This window comes from Nasonia vitripennis, chromosome 1 (genome assembly GCF_009193385.2).
Source record: "Nasonia vitripennis strain AsymCx chromosome 1, Nvit_psr_1.1, whole genome shotgun sequence".
In the NCBI taxonomy this organism is placed as follows: Eukaryota; Metazoa; Arthropoda; class Insecta; order Hymenoptera; family Pteromalidae; genus Nasonia; species Nasonia vitripennis.
In genome coordinates this window covers 5,847,739-5,863,443 of record NC_045757.1, presented here as the reverse complement: position 1 = coordinate 5,863,443, position 15,705 = coordinate 5,847,739, and the positions used below count along the sequence as shown (strand labels likewise).

Here is a 15,705-nt window from a genome sequence, read left to right as displayed (position 1 = left end):
TCGTGGCCTTCTCCTCAACCTTTCTCAACTCGGCAAACCGACGCGCTTCTTCCTCGTCTTTCATCTCGGTTTCGTCGAGCTTCACGAGTGGCTGAGCAAACGTAACTCCTCTAATCTCCTTTCCTCCCGTTCTTTCTTGTTCTGGGGGCGCCGGTTTCTTTATTTCTGGGCCCCCAACTTCAAGTTTCCCAGAGCTGTAGTTATCACACGACAGTCGGGGCACGAGAGTAAAGTGACGCCTTCTCATCCGCACCACTGACAATGGGTCTTAGGAACGTCCCTAATCCAGTGCGCAGGAGTTGAATTCGTATGCGCCGTCGGAGGAGTTGTGCAGTTCCTCGAGGTGTGCCCCTTCTCTCTGCATCTATAGCAGACTACTTCGGGACACTGTGAGGCGCGATGACCTACACGGTGACACGTGAAGCACGCGCCGAAAAACTCTCCCGCGTTCACGTTGGTCGGTCCTAAGGGCGATTTACCCGCCCCCGCCGCTAGATTCCTTCCGGTGCGTGGCTGATTTCCTCCGCTCTTCGGTTTATTGGTCGAATCCTGGCTCGATGCAGCATCTTTTCCCGTCGACTTTGATTTATTACCAGAGACGACGTTAGTGCTTGCGCTCGCGACTTTTTCCGACTCAGAAGCGGACGCTGAAATCGTAGCTTTCTTAGCTTTCGACTTCTTGCCCTTCTTCTGAGTCTCCTCACTTTATTTCTCCTTGTCTACCGTCTCGACTGCAGCGACCTTGGGCTTAGTCACCCCTCCTGTATATGTCGCGCCGGGAACGTGCATATTCTCAGCTGGCAATGGTGGAGCATATCGACTGTCCAAGTCTCGCTGCTTCTCCCACCGGCGACCATACTTCTCGAGATCTTCCAAGCTATCATGAGCTTATCACCGATAGCCTTCCGATACTCGGGTAGAATATTGCGATACGCTATCTGCAACAATTCTCTTTTGGATGGGGGTCGATGGAAGCGTGACACAATGTACTCAAATTTGGCGAGAAACGTCGTGATTTTCTCACCTTTGTGTTGCGTCCTCCTCCTCAAATCCTCCATTAAATCTTCCCTGTTATATTCAATAACGTAGCGGTGCCTGAATTCTCGACAAAACTCCGTCCACGTCTGAATTTTCTCTCTCTTGGCTCGGAACCAACGGCCCGCCTCGCCCTGGAAAATACAAGGCAACACGTTTATCCAATCGATATCCGAAGCTCGAATACCTCTTCGGCAATCACTTAACCTCTCCAAAAACTCTTCTGGGTCCTCGTTTCGACCTTCGCCGGAAAACTGGAAACCCCAGTCCTTGAGTTTTTTGGTGATATCTCGGGCGCTGTACATCCTCTCATTCTGAGAACCTCTCACCGAGAGTCTTCCCGTCGACGCATGATTCGAGCTATGCTCGAATTCGCTGTCGCTGCCGCTCAATAGACTCAAGCTTCCTCTTGGACTTCGTACTCTCGCGGCACTCTCTTTCCTTCCTGCCTGCCCTAACTCGCTTCTCCGGATCCTCTTCGCGCGACTCTCGCTCGTGTGAGGGACCTCCGACTGACTCTCCGAACTCCTGTCGGTTGGCCTCGTTCTGTCGAAGAACAATTTTCTCTCTTCTCTCTGGTTCTCTGACTGACTAACGGGCTCCGCTATTCTTTCCTTCCTCCACCTCGGACACTGCAATGTTGGCCGTTTTATAGCCTGCGTCGAGGTTCGTCGGAGACCTTCCGATCTCATCTCTTCCTCTCTACGCAAGCTGTTTTGCTGGCGAATCACTTGGCACGCCTTGTTCCATGCTTCTTCACGCACTTGTTGGAGATTGCGTTGATGCCGTCGTTGCACTTCTTCTTCCTCTACCTCGATATCGAACTCATTCATCACTTGATTAAAAACGCGATGGCCTTCAAGTTCGAGCTCCTCTTCAAGGGCCCTCTCTCTGGCTTGCTCGTAGGTCATTCCGTTCGCGCGGAGTTCCCCTTTACGAGTCACGCGTTCATTCAAGCGTTCGTTCGTTTCCCGATACCGATTCTCACTCTCTCTTTCGCTTTCAACCAAACTTCTTCCCGCTCTTTGGCTACTGACGAGCTTTCCTCATTTCTCTGCTCGTTACAGTTGGCTGTCGCAGAAACATTTCCTCCCGCTAGAGTGGTCGATGGTGTATACCACCGCTCTCTTCCTAGCGGAGGTCGGCTTTCGGCGACAGGAACTCTGCTCGGAATTTCTCTGAGTCCCGGTCGGGCAATAGGTGATTCGCCTATACCTCGTACTATTCGAGCCGAGAAATACTCCCACGCTCCCGGATGTCTCACTGGCATGCGGTTCTCAAACCGGTAGCCATGCGGTGCGGGAGTCGGAGGCGATATCAAGTTTCCAATTACTGCGGAGGTAATCGGTCGTCCTGATAACGCCGGCACTTTTAAATTGACACCGCTTCGGTGATCGTCTCCTCCGTTCTCGCTTTCGCTAGAACGTGGATTGATCAACCTTACCTGGTTGTCATTGTTTACCCTTCTCTTCTTTCCCTTCTTTTGTGGAATTTCTCCCAAAATACGCCGCTCTATTTCCTCGTTGGATATCGCAACTCTCTCGCCTTCGATATCCCACTCATACCACGGCACTCCGTCCAAAGTCGGGTTGGCTTCCGAAATATACGCGCGTAATAATCGATCGCAACGAACCTCAGCAGAGCCACGCAAGCCAAAACCTCTGGCCTCGAGCTCTTCATCGAGTTCGTACTCTGACAAACGGCCGATTTTAAATTTCATCGCGCTAAATTCGCGCGAGCTATGCATCAGCCGTTGCATTACGGTAGCATGTGCTTCGTTACTTGCCGCTCGATTCATCGCGCTTTCTCACTCTCACGCACGCTCTCTACACTCCCAATTTCTCCTCCTCTCCACCTCGGCGATCACGAGTTCCCCACCAGGGATGCCAATTGCGACGCTGTGCCTCCCAACACAGGTGCGCAACACTTGACGCCTCGTACGCGCCAAGATTTTTCATTAATCTCGGGATTTAACGTAATCGCCGGCGTTTGGGAGAACGTGGGGGAAAGAAGGAGGAAGTAATCACACAATTTATTAAATTGTCTTGCACGTATATTTATCCCAGCCCTTCCTTACAACGTGGTGGCCGTAGCCGCCCACACACAATAGCCACGCAGGGCTCGCCGTCACACCTCTGTACTGAAACTGTGACGCACGTTTGAACACCACCCCTTTATAGCCGGAGCCTTCCATAAGTTCGCTTATTTTCTCATTAGCCGTACGTTTTAGTTTCAATCCAGACACGGCTAGGCGATTGTTGAGGGAATCCTTAAATGACGTTATTTTCTGTCACATCGTCGAGGACATTTATACCTGCTCTCAAGGCATCTCGGCCGACAGCTCGGGCTCCTTTCGCCAAAAACGGTAATGCTCGTCGAAATAGTCCACCCAGGAGGGAACCAATACCATGACCGCGCTGCCCCCGCGAGCCTACATATACACTCGCAATACTGCACCCCCCCACCACCACTCTGTGCACTATAATATGTGTCATAGAAATTCATTTTTAAAATTCTCTTCTAAAATGAAGTGCAACGGTCAACGTTCCAAACTCGAATGGTATTGAACTCCCAAATTGATCTCTTATATTAATATATATAATTTGGAAACAACTGTTCAAAAGTGGTATATAATTAACAGGTGAATATCGTTTAACAATAGTACTACCGTATTTATAATCCCTTGCTTCAACATTCACAATACTTAACAGAGGCGCATGTGCGTCTCCTACACTACAGGGTTCACAAATGTTTGAATAAATAAAAAGTTGTTCGTGTAAAGCGTGAGCGAGAGTAGCAGGTTGGCTAGCTACATAATCTCTAGAAGGTTGCGACGGTGCCTTTTACACGTCGCGTGAAGGAAAGTTAGCCGAACGCCGAGAACCACTGGCGACAGCTAAGTTGCCAGGGCTCTTCTAAATTTTGTGATATTTTTCTCGAGGTACATCGCGAGTGTGCGTAGTGCACGTGAAAAAACATCACCGGAGCGGAGGAAGGACGGCACCGAGGAAGAGAGAAGAGAAACCGAGAAAGGTGTAGAGAGTGGCATTGCTGCGCTAGTGCGGAGATAGGGATAGTGAGAGTGCGAGTGAGAGAGAGCGTGAGAGGAGAGCGCGTGCGCCAATCGCCGAGCCGAGCCGAGCTTCGCGCCGTCGGGGCAACGAGGAGCGGGGAAGATGAGCGGTGAGAGAGAGAGAGAGAGAGAGAGAGAACAAAGAGAGAGGACGAAGGAGAGAGAGAGGGAGAGAGAGAATGCGTAGAGATTTTGTACTGGATCGGAGGGCGGGTGAGAGAATAAAGTGCTATATATTGAGAACTCGAGTGTTATAATTTCCGATTACAGTGAACAGTAGTCGATGATGGGAAACAAGAGTGCTTGCACTAAATGTTGGCGCAATCTGAAGTTAGTGCTCTTCCGAAAAAAGTAGAGACGATACATTAAAGAGTGAGCACGTTTGCAAATTTGTGTGACGTGCTCTTTCCATGATAGTTTGGAATCGAGCACCAACCCCAGATTGCGTACAGATGATTCGTAGTCGACCTGGGCTCCCCCTATATTTATATAGGTGTTGGCAGTAGAGGGAAGAGCATTGATATAGTAGGGGGAACCCAGGACGATTGCCTTAGTCTTACTGACATTCAGCCTAAGCCTATTTAGTGCTGCCCAGCCCATTATCCTCTCGGCGTTAGCACTCATCCTGACAGAACAGGAGTCGAGCTCCTCAAGGGGGCATTGGCAGTAGAATTGCAAGTCATCCGCGTAGATAGACAGGAAAGAGAGTAGAGAGATCGGACGGTAGTCAGTTACAGCTGTTGGAGAGTTGACTTTATTTAGTGCTCTTACGAGCGATGATTTCCAGGCGGAGGGAAAGCGTGCCTCGCTCAGAGACAGGTTGAAAATTTGACAGAGTAGGGGAGCGAGTATTGACAGTGCTTTAGAAACTACAACCTGTGGGATGCCATCACTTCCTCTGGCCTGGGTGTTAAAGTGTGTTACTGCAGCCGACACGTCCGATTCTGTGATTTCCCTGAAGATGAAGTGTTTAGGGAGGTCCAGACTCTCCAGGGTTCGCAGATACTCCTCAACAGATGGAGCTTGAGGGTCATTTGAGATGGAGCTAAAGTATTCGTTGAGAGCATCCGGAGAGAACCGAGTGGAGATAAGGGCGGATTAAAGTGATATTGGATATCTAAAGAGAGAGCCTTGGCATTTACTTTAGACTTGAACTCCTCTGAATTGATGAGTGCGAAGAGTTCCCTAAGCTGATTGTTTGCACCAACGAAATTAGTCCCGTTGTCGGAGTAAACGTGCTGGGGAATACCTCTACGTGCTATAAATCGAGCGAACGCGCCTAGAAAACCTTCGGTGGTCAAGTCGCTAGTTATTTCTATGGTTACTGCCTTTGTAGCCATACAGACGAAAACCGTACGCCTTAAGGGTTGTTCGATTACACCGCTTTTTCTCTTTAATGGAAATGGGGCCGAAAAAATCTACGCCTACGTGAGAAAAAGCGTGAGACTCGGTGACCCTGCGGTCAGGAGATCTGCCATCTTGCAGTGAAGCGGAGTGGGTTTGTGTCTTATACACGTGACACATTTGCGAATGACATGACGAACCTGATTTTTAGCATCGATCAACCAAAAACGTTGTCGCAGATAGAAAAGAGTGCTTTGAACACCGGAGTGGTAATTCGACTCGTGAGCTTCCCGGATAATCAAATCTGAGACGTGATTCCTTGAAGGTAGCAGTATGGGGTTCTTACTGGCTATAGGGATGTCTGCGTTCTTCAGACGTCCTCCCACGCGTATAACTCCATTCGCGTCTAAACATGGATTAAGTGCCGCGATATGTGACCCCTTCACCTTAGTACCCTTCGTTAAGCATGCAATTGAATCGGAGAACGCGTCCTGCTGAATAATTCGAAACACGCGGGTTTCGGCGTCTCGTTTTTCCTCGACCGTGATGGGTTTTCCTCGGAATGGTCGCCCCGAAGGAAGCCATCGTAAGCATATCGTTACGACGTTAAGCAACATGCGGTGCTTTGAGAAGCGCGGTAGGAACATGCGATCCTTATTACTGTCGACCAGAAGACAACCTCCTTTTTTCAAACCGGAGTCGATTCGACGATGTTCGCGGGCCATGAGGCCTCCGTATGCCGTAGCCAGAGTAGCCCGGTAAACCACGTATCATTTCGCAGGAATTCTTTCGGGAGTTGTCCGCGGGATAAAGCGTCAGCCGGGTTGTGCTGAGTCGGGACATATCTCCAACTAGCGCGTTCCACTAATTCCTGAATTTCGCGAACGCGGTTCGCTTCGAATAGTTTGAGGTCTTGTGGGGACTTACGTAACCAGTGTAAGACTATGGTGGAATCGAACCATAGAACGATCCGGTCAATTGAAAATTCTAAAGCTGGAAGAGTTTCTATGAGAAGTCTTACAAGAGTCACTGCACCGCACAACTCTAAACGAGGGATAGTCTGCTCTTTCAAAGGGGCGACTCTAGATTTCGAGCAGACCAATCGCACTGTGATCTTCCCGTTTCTATCGGTGGATCTAGCGTAAAGGCAAGTGCCATAGCCTTTCTTGCTCGTGTCGCTGAACCCGTCAATCTCTATTCGCGAGGGATTAACGCAAACTACGTGGCGTGGTGCGGAAACGCTGAAGAGAGATGACAGCTGACTCGCGAAATCCATCCAAAGCGTAAACAAATTTTGTGGAACTGATTCGTCCCAAGAAATTTTCTCTTTCCAACATTCCTGCATGATCCACTTCGCGTGCAGACATACTGGTCCTACTAAACCTATCGGGTTAAAAATCTTCGCAATTTCCGACAAGATTATGCGTTTAGTTACGTTAGGGGGGACATCCATGAGTTTGACTACGATAGCCAACTCGTCGCGTTTTGAAGCCCATGTAACGCCTAACGTCTTCAAGACCGTGTTTGTTTCGTCACCTGGTGCCTGGCTCAGAACCTTCTCATCTAAGTTATCTAATGCATGGTTGTGATTAGAGGCCCATTGCCGGATGTTAAATCCACCACGCTTCAGGACGGTGATTATCTCATCACGCGCCTTCAAGATATCGTCTAGAGAGTCTGAGTCCGTCAGAAGATCGTCCACATACATGTCTTTTCTAAGAATCTCGGCCGCTCGGGGATACTGCGCGCTTTCGTCATTCGCAAGCCTATGAATCGTTCGAATCGTAAGATAGGGGGCAGAAGATACATCGAACGTGACGGTATTTAACTAGTAAACCTGTAGTTTACCGTCACGATACCAGAAGATACGTTGGTATCGGCGATCATCGGGATGGATAAGTATCTGACGATACATCTTTTCTATGTCGCCGATTAGCACATATCTATGTGATCGAAACCTTACTAGATGAACGTAAAGTTTATCCTGAATCGTAGGCCCTACGTATTGCAGCAAATTGTTCAAAGAAACACCTAATGACGACTTAGCGGATGCGTCGAAAACGACTCGAAACTTGGTAGTAAGGCTTAAGATCTTTACGACTATCAAAAATGGAAGATGATATTCCGAGTCATTCTCGGAGACTACCACAGACATGTGATCTAAATCGAGATATTCCTGAAAAAAACGACTGAATTCTTCCATCATGCCGGGTACACGGTTGCATCGCCGTTCCAATCCCCGGAACCGCTTGAGAGCTTGCGCCCTCGAGTCCCCTAGTTCCGGGTCCTTCTTTCGAAATGGCAATCTCACCATGTAACGCCCGTCAGACAGCCGAACAGTGGTGTCGTCATACCATCTCTCGCATTCTAAGCTGTCGTCAGCCTGCTCAATCGGACTAGAGCATTCCTCCAAAGACCAAAATCGAACCAGCTGCTTTTCCAACTGAGACAGATGACACGACACCTTGGAAATCTTATCGGTATCAATACCACCAACGATCACCCACCCCAGCTGAGTCTTTTGAAGATATAACACACTTCCTTTCCTAAACAAGTTAACCTGACCTATAGAGAGCATGGACAACATTGCTCCAGAACCAATTAAAATGTCGACTTGTCGAGGGAGATGGAACTGAGGATCGGCTAACCTAATGTTCTTGGGTAGCTTAATCGATTCGCGAGGAAACGGTTCTTCAAGAGTGACGCTAGTTATGTTGGGAACGGTGAGGAACGTTAAACGCTTGCTAAATTCCGCATGTATCGCTTTGAATTGGGCATCGATGCAGTGTTTCGTGGTAGTTCGCAGATCGTTAATTTCTCCGATCGGAATCGAGCAAGGTGGTCGAGTAGGGAGACGCAATCGGTTGGCTAAATCTACGGTCATAAAATTCGCATTCGCACACGTGTCCAGGAGCGCGCGAGCCTCAATTTATGCCCCATTGGCATCTTTAACTATAACAACAGCGCTCATCATGAGCTGAGACTGGAGAGCCTTGGACACGGTACTAAGGACTCCTACGCCCAGTCATGGCTTTTTGGCAGAGGAATCTGACTTCTGATCTTCGTGCAAGAGCGTATTGTGCTCCTTATCGCATTTTTTGCAATTGCGGGCTTCGCATTTGTCTTCGTGGGATCGCAAGCACTTCCTACATAATTTTTTCGTCCTTACAGCATCCCACCGTTGCTGAACGGACAACGCAGTGAACGCGGAGCACCGATAGATCGTATGCTCACCGCTGCAGTAATAACAAGAAATGGAGGAACTTGTTACAAGCGCTTGAGCTTGCCGGATACCCCGCTGGAACTTGGTTCCTTTCTCGTTCTGCGCTGTTGTCCGTTTAGCTGGCGCCTTGTCCTTAGCCTCTTCTTCCTGAGCATACGAGTAGTGGCTAGTTTCCTGCAAAAACCTAAAAAACGACTCGAGATCGGGAATCGTGTCGATGGACGTCTTCTTGATCCATTTGTCCTTGATGTTGGTCGGCAAAGCTCGTTCGAGAGCACGGGTCACGACGTAATCAGGAGGAACGGTATTGAGGGTTTTCAAATCAGCCAAATGCTGTCGAACCGAAGTCTCCATGTCCTTTGACGATCGATGAGAAGCCTCGGTCAGAACGGGATAAGCGAGAATTGCGTCGATATGAAAAGCAGCGATAAGCCGAACATGCTTGTACTGCGTACCTAAAAGCCGCCAAGCTTCCTCAGTGATGTTGTCGATGTTCAGTCGCAGCATCTCGTTCCTGAAAGTCGTTTTAAAAACGTTCCACTTATCCAGACGACCATCAAATTTCGGCAAAGCAATAGGCGGCAACACCGAGAAACGAGAAATGTCGAGAAGATTCGAATGCCCCAATGGAACGATAGTCTCATTACCGGAAGCCTTGCTCTGCCTATCTTCGTTGGTTCGGACGTACGTGGCTACCCTGAAATAGAAACTCAACCCCTGGAATTTCTCCCTTTCAGCTTCCTTGTGGCCTGCATCTAACTTATAGAATAACTCACAGAGATTGTCACAGCGCGTGACGATTTTCTCCATGCGTAACTGACACTCGGGATGAGAAGCATATTTGGATTTAATCAAAAGCGAAATATCTGATCATAAATCCTGGAGATGTTCAGTCTGGTTGTTCCACTGCTCCACTAAGCGTCCATATTGCTGAATGGTCAGTGAAGGCACACGCTAGAATAAGGAAAAAAAAATCGAAAACCTATACGTCGAACAACGCTTGAGCGCGTGTCCCTACGCGCTCGAATTTCCAGAAGTCGCTCTACGATGCTTCACGTGTCACGCATCAAATCATCTATTATTAACAATTTTCGTTTTCCGGGATCGTTCGAATAGTCCTCGTTCCGCGGTAATCCTTCACGAAATTCAATCTCTACATTTTTCACTCTATAACTTTCTTGCTATCCACTATAATAAAATATTATTCTATCAAACTTCACATTAGCCAACACATCAAGATGCTTTAAAAATCTCTGTACAAACACTGTTTTACCTGCGGAGGTAGGACCAGCGTAAATCATAGTCCACGGGTGCATAAAACAAGTATCCATTTTAGCATATAATGACACACTAACAAAAAAAGTACTATACACCGTCCAAGACCCTTCTTAACCGCCACTATCCCCACTCCAGGGGGCCCTGCCGGGACCCACTCGCTCTTGCGTCATCACCCCCCACCGCGAGACCCAACTAGACTTTCCCCGACGAGACATGGCGCCACCCTCCCCTCCTTTACCTCCCCTACCTGTCTGCCTGGGCTTGCTCGAGCTATTTTGCCAAGAAAATTGCACTGGCAGCACCTTATTCATACTTAGGAACACTTTGCGGAGTTGCTTTGAATACTGTGGAGAGAAAAAAATGGTTTCAATATTAGTATTTTGAGTGATACGCGATAGTTGCTGATTTAGAATTTCTAAATTTAAACTTACCACAAAAGATTTTTTATAGCACTCGTCACGGTTTATGAAAAGTTGAAAATTTAGTTCACCGAAAAAATCGTCTGGATTAGTTGAAATCGTTGGCGCTTCATTTGTCATCGGCTTTATTGCGGGTACAGCTTTTGACGTGACTTCTTGTTCTCTATACTGCGCGTTAGCGGTACATAGATCCTCGAGCAGTCTCTGTCCGTTTCTCAAAGCATTCGTGGCTAATCCAGCGTGCAGTGAGACTACGCTGCACGCTGGATTACGTTTTTCGTTTACGCTACGATAAACGTTTTTCTTACTCAGAAGTCAGAAAACCAACTGTCCATTTACTATGCGATTACAAAAGCCAGTCAAGAAAGCCTATTACATTGTTAAAAAACTCATATGTTCGCACAATCATGAAAGTGACCTAGAGGTGAGAACATGATCTGTCTCAAATAATTAAAAAAATATATTCCATAGAATGTTTTACTGTCAAATTATATATTTTCCAGATGCCTGAAAACGTTAATGCTCAGTTCATGGAATTTTATAAAAATATAATTGAAAAGTATGAGAAAATATTGAAAGATTCTTCTTCTGAGATAGATGACATTGATACCGTAGTGGAAAATATCTTAGGACCTGATTAAGTCTTACATAATCTTCTTAAAGACCATGAAGAAGAGAATATTAATGACACAGATGTTGAAAGAGCTATGAAGATGACATCAATGGAGAAATCTTATCAAAGTGTGAAGAGTAAGTTTAGAGAGAATGTTGCTGAAAATACGTTAGAGAATCACACTCAAGAATTTCAGAAAAACCCTGAAACTATCGAAGATAGTTTTGAAAAAAAGCTTCGTTTGTACAGTAATTTGAAAGAGCAAAAGATGATATGTCGTCAACCCAGTTATAGTCAATTTAACGGCGTAGAAAAAGCCATACAAGAGAAAATAGAATTTCGGGAATGTATAAGATAAATAGATGCAATTCTTATTATTATACAAATTATTAAATGAGATATACTCGTAAAGATTATGCTGAGCCGATAATCCGTGTTGATAAAGTTCACAGGTACTTAGAGCAAAAAGTCCTTGGTCGATATCGGCAGTCCACGCTCTGCCCGGTTGTCCAGTAGTACCTCCAAAAATGCAGGATTATACCACAGCAAAATTTCACTTTCGAAAGTTGTGAGGTCGTCGAAACATCCAAAAGATCGAGCTCAATTCTGCTTCAGCGGCGAGTTAAAAGCAGAAGAAGAAGGACAGGCAGTTCCAGAGGGATGGCGAAGGGAGCACTGCAGGCCGAGAGAGCGATGCGTATGTCACGAAGGTTCGAACGATAATCGCAACTGAATGTATGTACATACTTGAGTATCATATTTCCACGACTGTCGACTAGCGTTGCCAGTTCAGCTATATAAGATAAGTACTTATTTTGAAAATGTTCGTTTGGCAACGGAAAAAACGTGGGTTGGCGGGCTTTTAAACTGATGAGCGCGTTTAATTCTGCGAGATTTTGAGTGTTGATGAAAATAGATAATTTGACGTATTTGGTTTTGAAATATTGAACTAACTTATTTTGTTCTTCGGTTAATATGGCCAATCATTGATGCAAGGGGCTGGTTTAATTTTATGAAATTTGGATTATAAGAGGAATGGAAATTTTAAACAAGATTAATCGCAGAGACAATGATTTTGATTTTAAATTTAAATTTTATTACACTATTCTAATTTTATATACATATGCGTATAAACCTTATATTTACATTCACGAATATTTTCACAATATATACATATATACATACATACACGAACCCAAATCTTATTACAACGATGAGTCTGCATCTCTTTGCAAGATTTCCCTTTGCAGCTCTTCAATCCTTTGCTTTGTGTTATCGAGCACCTCTCGATACCTTGCAAAATCATTGCTTTCGTATGCCTCTCTTAACATCATCTTATAAGAGAATGTCATTATAGCCAAGGAATTTTCGCCTCCATAAACTAGTAAATTCATATTGAACTGTTCAACAATCTTATCGTTAGACATCGTTGATGTTGAATTTGACACGTCGTTCGTGAGCTGCGGCAAGCTGATAGTTGGCTGTGGCCACTTTGCCGTTGACTCTGGCAAATTCATCATTGATTGTTGAAAGCTCGTTGATGGTTCTTGATAGTTTAGTGTATATTGTGGCGAATTTTCTGTTGGCTCTGACCAGTTCATTATTCGTTGTGGCAAGTTCGTTGACGGCTGGTGTACACTTGGCATATATTGCGGAAAGTTTGACGTTGACTGCGACGATCTGAGCGTTGAGTGCGGTGCATCTGACCTTGGCTCCGGCAAGCTCGCCGATGTCTGCTGTAAATTTGGTATATATTGTGGAAAGTTTGCCATTGGCTGCGACGATCTGATCACTAGCTGTGGAAAATTTTCCGTTGGCTGCGGCAAATTTATCGATGGTTGCGGCAGGCTTGTTGATGACTGCTGTAAGCCTGATATGTATTGTGGCAAGTGTGCAATTGACTGCGGCAATCTGAACGCTGGCTGTGGATAGTTCGTCGTTCGTTGTGGCAACTTTTTCATCGTCTGTGGCAATTTCGATGACGACTGCTGTGACCTCGATATACAATGCGGCCGTGGTACTGGATAAAGATCCGGCTTTTCTACTTTTTTGACTCTATTGATTTTTCGCTTGTCACGGGGACTCGACGTTTTATTCTCTTCCTTTTTCGCATCTCTTTTCGGACAACAGCAAATTTGTATTAAAAGTGATTGTCTTCCATAGACGAATCCATTTTCGTTCTCGAGTGTAAAAACCAAAAATGTCGCTCTCCTGTTGATGCCAGTAACGCAGCTGGTATTGCAATAGAAAACGTAGTCTATTTGGAAGTAATCACGGCCAGGATTCAGCAGTCCTGTAGGCGTTACAATCGATAAAAATCCATTATTTGTATCTTCTTGGTACAAGCTACCTCGTTGGTAGGTCCTAAACGTAAATTTCATTGGCAGTGATTCGACGTGATTATTTTCTTCCAAGTCGATTGCCTTGTGGGCTCGGCAGCGTTGGACTGGTTTATCGCGACTATGACTAGCCTGAAAGATCATGCACGCTCGGACACGCAGGTTGAACGAGCTATTTTGCCAAGAAAATTGCACTGGCAGCACCTTATTCATACTTAGGAACACTTTGCGGAGTTGCTTTGAATACTGTGGAGAGAAAAAAATGGTTTCAATATTAGTATTTTGAGTGATACGCGATAGTTGCTGATTTAGAATTTCTAAATTTAAACTTACCACAAAAGATTTTTTATAGCACTCGTCACGGTTGATGAAAAGTTGAAAATTTAGTTCTCCGGAAAAATCGTCTGGATTAGTTGAAATCGTTGGCGCTTCATTTGTCATCGGCTCTATTGCGGGTACAGCTTTTGACGTGACTTCTTGTTCTCTGTACTGCGCGTTGGCTTCGGTGTATCCGGACTTTTTACTACGATCGTCCGGAGCGACTGCATTTGTCTGTGCGTCATTGTAATAAAAGGAGTCTTGGCTCTCATGATAAGGCATTCTGTAAAATAAAAAGTTCAACATCAACAAAATATATTTATATTAGCAAATATATGATTATTTGACGAAAAAAAACTTACGAGAAATTCGGGTAGGTGTATTCAAGTAAAGTTGATACTGGCGGCAAATTTGGGTTCGACGACAAAAACGCCGCCGCGTCAAAGTAATTATCCATGGCTGAGAAAATTATTCAAAGCCAAACTATATTCCATCAGAAAGAAGAGGACGGGCACAAATCGAGTCTTATAACAGACTCAAGAAGCTTGTGTCCTCATTCAGCAACTGCGAAGAACTGATGATCTCCTCTTGCATCTTTAGAGAGTTGAGGATGACTAGGTCTCTCTATCTTCTACGCTCCCTAATAGGAGATACGGTAGGGAAAGGCGAACGGACCAGGTACAAAGAATAAAGACAATGCTGAGAGCTGATTGTGACTAGACTGTAATTATTTATGTACAAGATGTCTAGGTCTGTTCGACCCGGCGGCCAGGCCGTAACTGATTCACGAAAGTGACAAAGCTTCTTAGCTCCCCTCGCGCTCGCCACGTCGTGGTGCTCCGCTAGGCGGCGCGTCGGGTCGCATGTGGTGGTAGAAGGGGACCGCCACAGCTACTCCCCCACCAGTGACAAGGGCGGAGTTCCCGAGGAACAATGATGAGGTTCCTGTAGAGGAGGCCCTGCCTGGAAGGAAGGCTGCGGATGCGTGACTTGGCGCCTGTGCTGATGAGGGCTGCTGAGCCCGGATGAAGCGAGGGTGCGGACGATGGTGATGGTGGTGGGCCAGAGTCGCCAGGTCCTTATTGGATGGAAGGACTTGGGCCCAGAAGTATGTCCGCAGAAGCCTATAGCCGGTGATGCCGAGTTGTAAAAAAAGATGTCAGCCTGGGCTGCAGTGTCCTCGTCCGGAGGTTGATGCGCAGCGTCCAGGTGTCGTTAGCGGAAGGCCTGAGGAGTGAGAAGGTCACCCTCAGGGATGGCCTTGGTTGTCGGCGTTGAAAGGCGTCCTTCGCTGAACATCCTCGGGTACCTGATGTGACAGGACGTCGGTGCCGAGGATGCGGTTGAAGGTGACGCTTCGTGGTGGACTGCTGCTGCCAGGGCGACAATCAGCTATGCGCGTCGACGTCGGGAGGATACTCCGCTGCTGGCAGGGACGGCTTGCTGGACGCAGCAGAGCCGCTTGGTGACGTGCTAGACGATGGTGATCGGCTGCTGGCGATGGGTGTGGAATCCGGAGCGGTGCGCTCGTCGTCGATCTTCGGCGTCGTCGTCAGCGACTCGTTGTGGGCCCCACGATGTGCTGGTCTTGCGCGGCGTCTGTCGCTGCGAGCGAGACGTGCGGTCTGAACAAGTAAACGGTTATGTGCGCGTCGATAGACATAGTCAAAAGGCCGTAGAATGGTTGTTATGGGTTGAGCAGCAGGTAGGCAGGGAAATCATTCATGCCGGGCGTGGACGAGAGTACACCCTTTTGGGTCGTATAAAAGTCGACGGGTTTTTACCGGATCTTCAAAATCTAGAAACCGGTACAGTGTGCCAGTTTCATGGATGTTATTTTCATGGCTGTCCGATCTGCTATCCGTCGCAAAACCGCTCTTTATCGGGTAAATAATAATTGTTTTTCGCAATTATTAATCGCGATTTTCTTGGTTTTTGTGCGAGTGGAGAAGAGAAGGAACGTCAACATGAGGACAAGGAAATTCGAGGGAATCGCCGACAAGCGAGGATCAGTCAAGAGTTTGCAGAAGACCAGCGAGGGGAGAGGATTCCGGAAAAGAGTG

General features: G+C 46.8%; 3 protein-coding genes across 3 annotated transcripts; all 3 read right to left on the bottom strand.

Annotated features, from left to right (window-relative positions):
* Window positions 1–6,140: 6,140 nt before the first annotated feature.
* LOC116416000 lies at window positions 6,141–7,160 on the bottom strand. The gene has a single exon (XM_031922104.1). The coding sequence runs from the start codon at window positions 7,158–7,160 to the stop codon at window positions 6,141–6,143; it is 1,020 nt and encodes a 339-aa protein (XP_031777964.1).
* Window positions 7,161–7,280: 120 nt separating this feature from the next.
* LOC116415999 lies at window positions 7,281–8,039 on the bottom strand. The gene has a single exon (XM_031922103.1). The coding sequence runs from the start codon at window positions 8,037–8,039 to the stop codon at window positions 7,281–7,283; it is 759 nt and encodes a 252-aa protein (XP_031777963.1).
* A 3,993-nt stretch (window positions 8,040–12,032) lies between these two features.
* On the bottom strand, window positions 12,033–15,243 carry LOC116415990 (cellular tumor antigen p53-like). The gene is made up of 3 exons (XM_031922081.1): window positions 14,005–15,243; window positions 13,658–13,925; window positions 12,033–13,570 (listed from the first exon to the last, which is right to left on the bottom strand). Exons 1-3 carry the CDS (start codon window positions 14,097–14,099, stop codon window positions 12,191–12,193), a joined length of 1,743 nt encoding a protein of 580 aa, XP_031777941.1. The 5' UTR covers window positions 14,100–15,243; the 3' UTR covers window positions 12,033–12,190.
* Window positions 15,244–15,705: the final 462 nt, after the last annotated feature.

Bases quoted from the DNA above. Each gene is read 5' to 3' on its own strand.
- LOC116415999 (XM_031922103.1), bottom strand. From the start codon at position 8,039: ATGTTGTCCATGCTCTCTATAGGTCAGGTTAACTTGTTTAGGAAAGGA.
- LOC116415990 (XM_031922081.1), bottom strand. From the start codon at position 14,099: ATGGATAATTACTTTGACGCGGCGGCGTTTTTGTCGTCGAACCCAAAT. The intron at 13,926-14,004 runs GTAAGTTTTTTT...TTTATTTTACAG, and splicing joins TACACCTACCCGAATTTCTC to AATGCCTTATCATGAGAGCC. The intron at 13,571-13,657 runs GTAAGTTTAAAT...TTCTCTCCACAG, and splicing joins GCTATAAAAAATCTTTTGTG to TATTCAAAGCAACTCCGCAA.
- LOC116416000 (XM_031922104.1), bottom strand. From the start codon at position 7,160: ATGTATGTGGACGATCTTCTGACGGACTCAGACTCTCTAGACGATATC.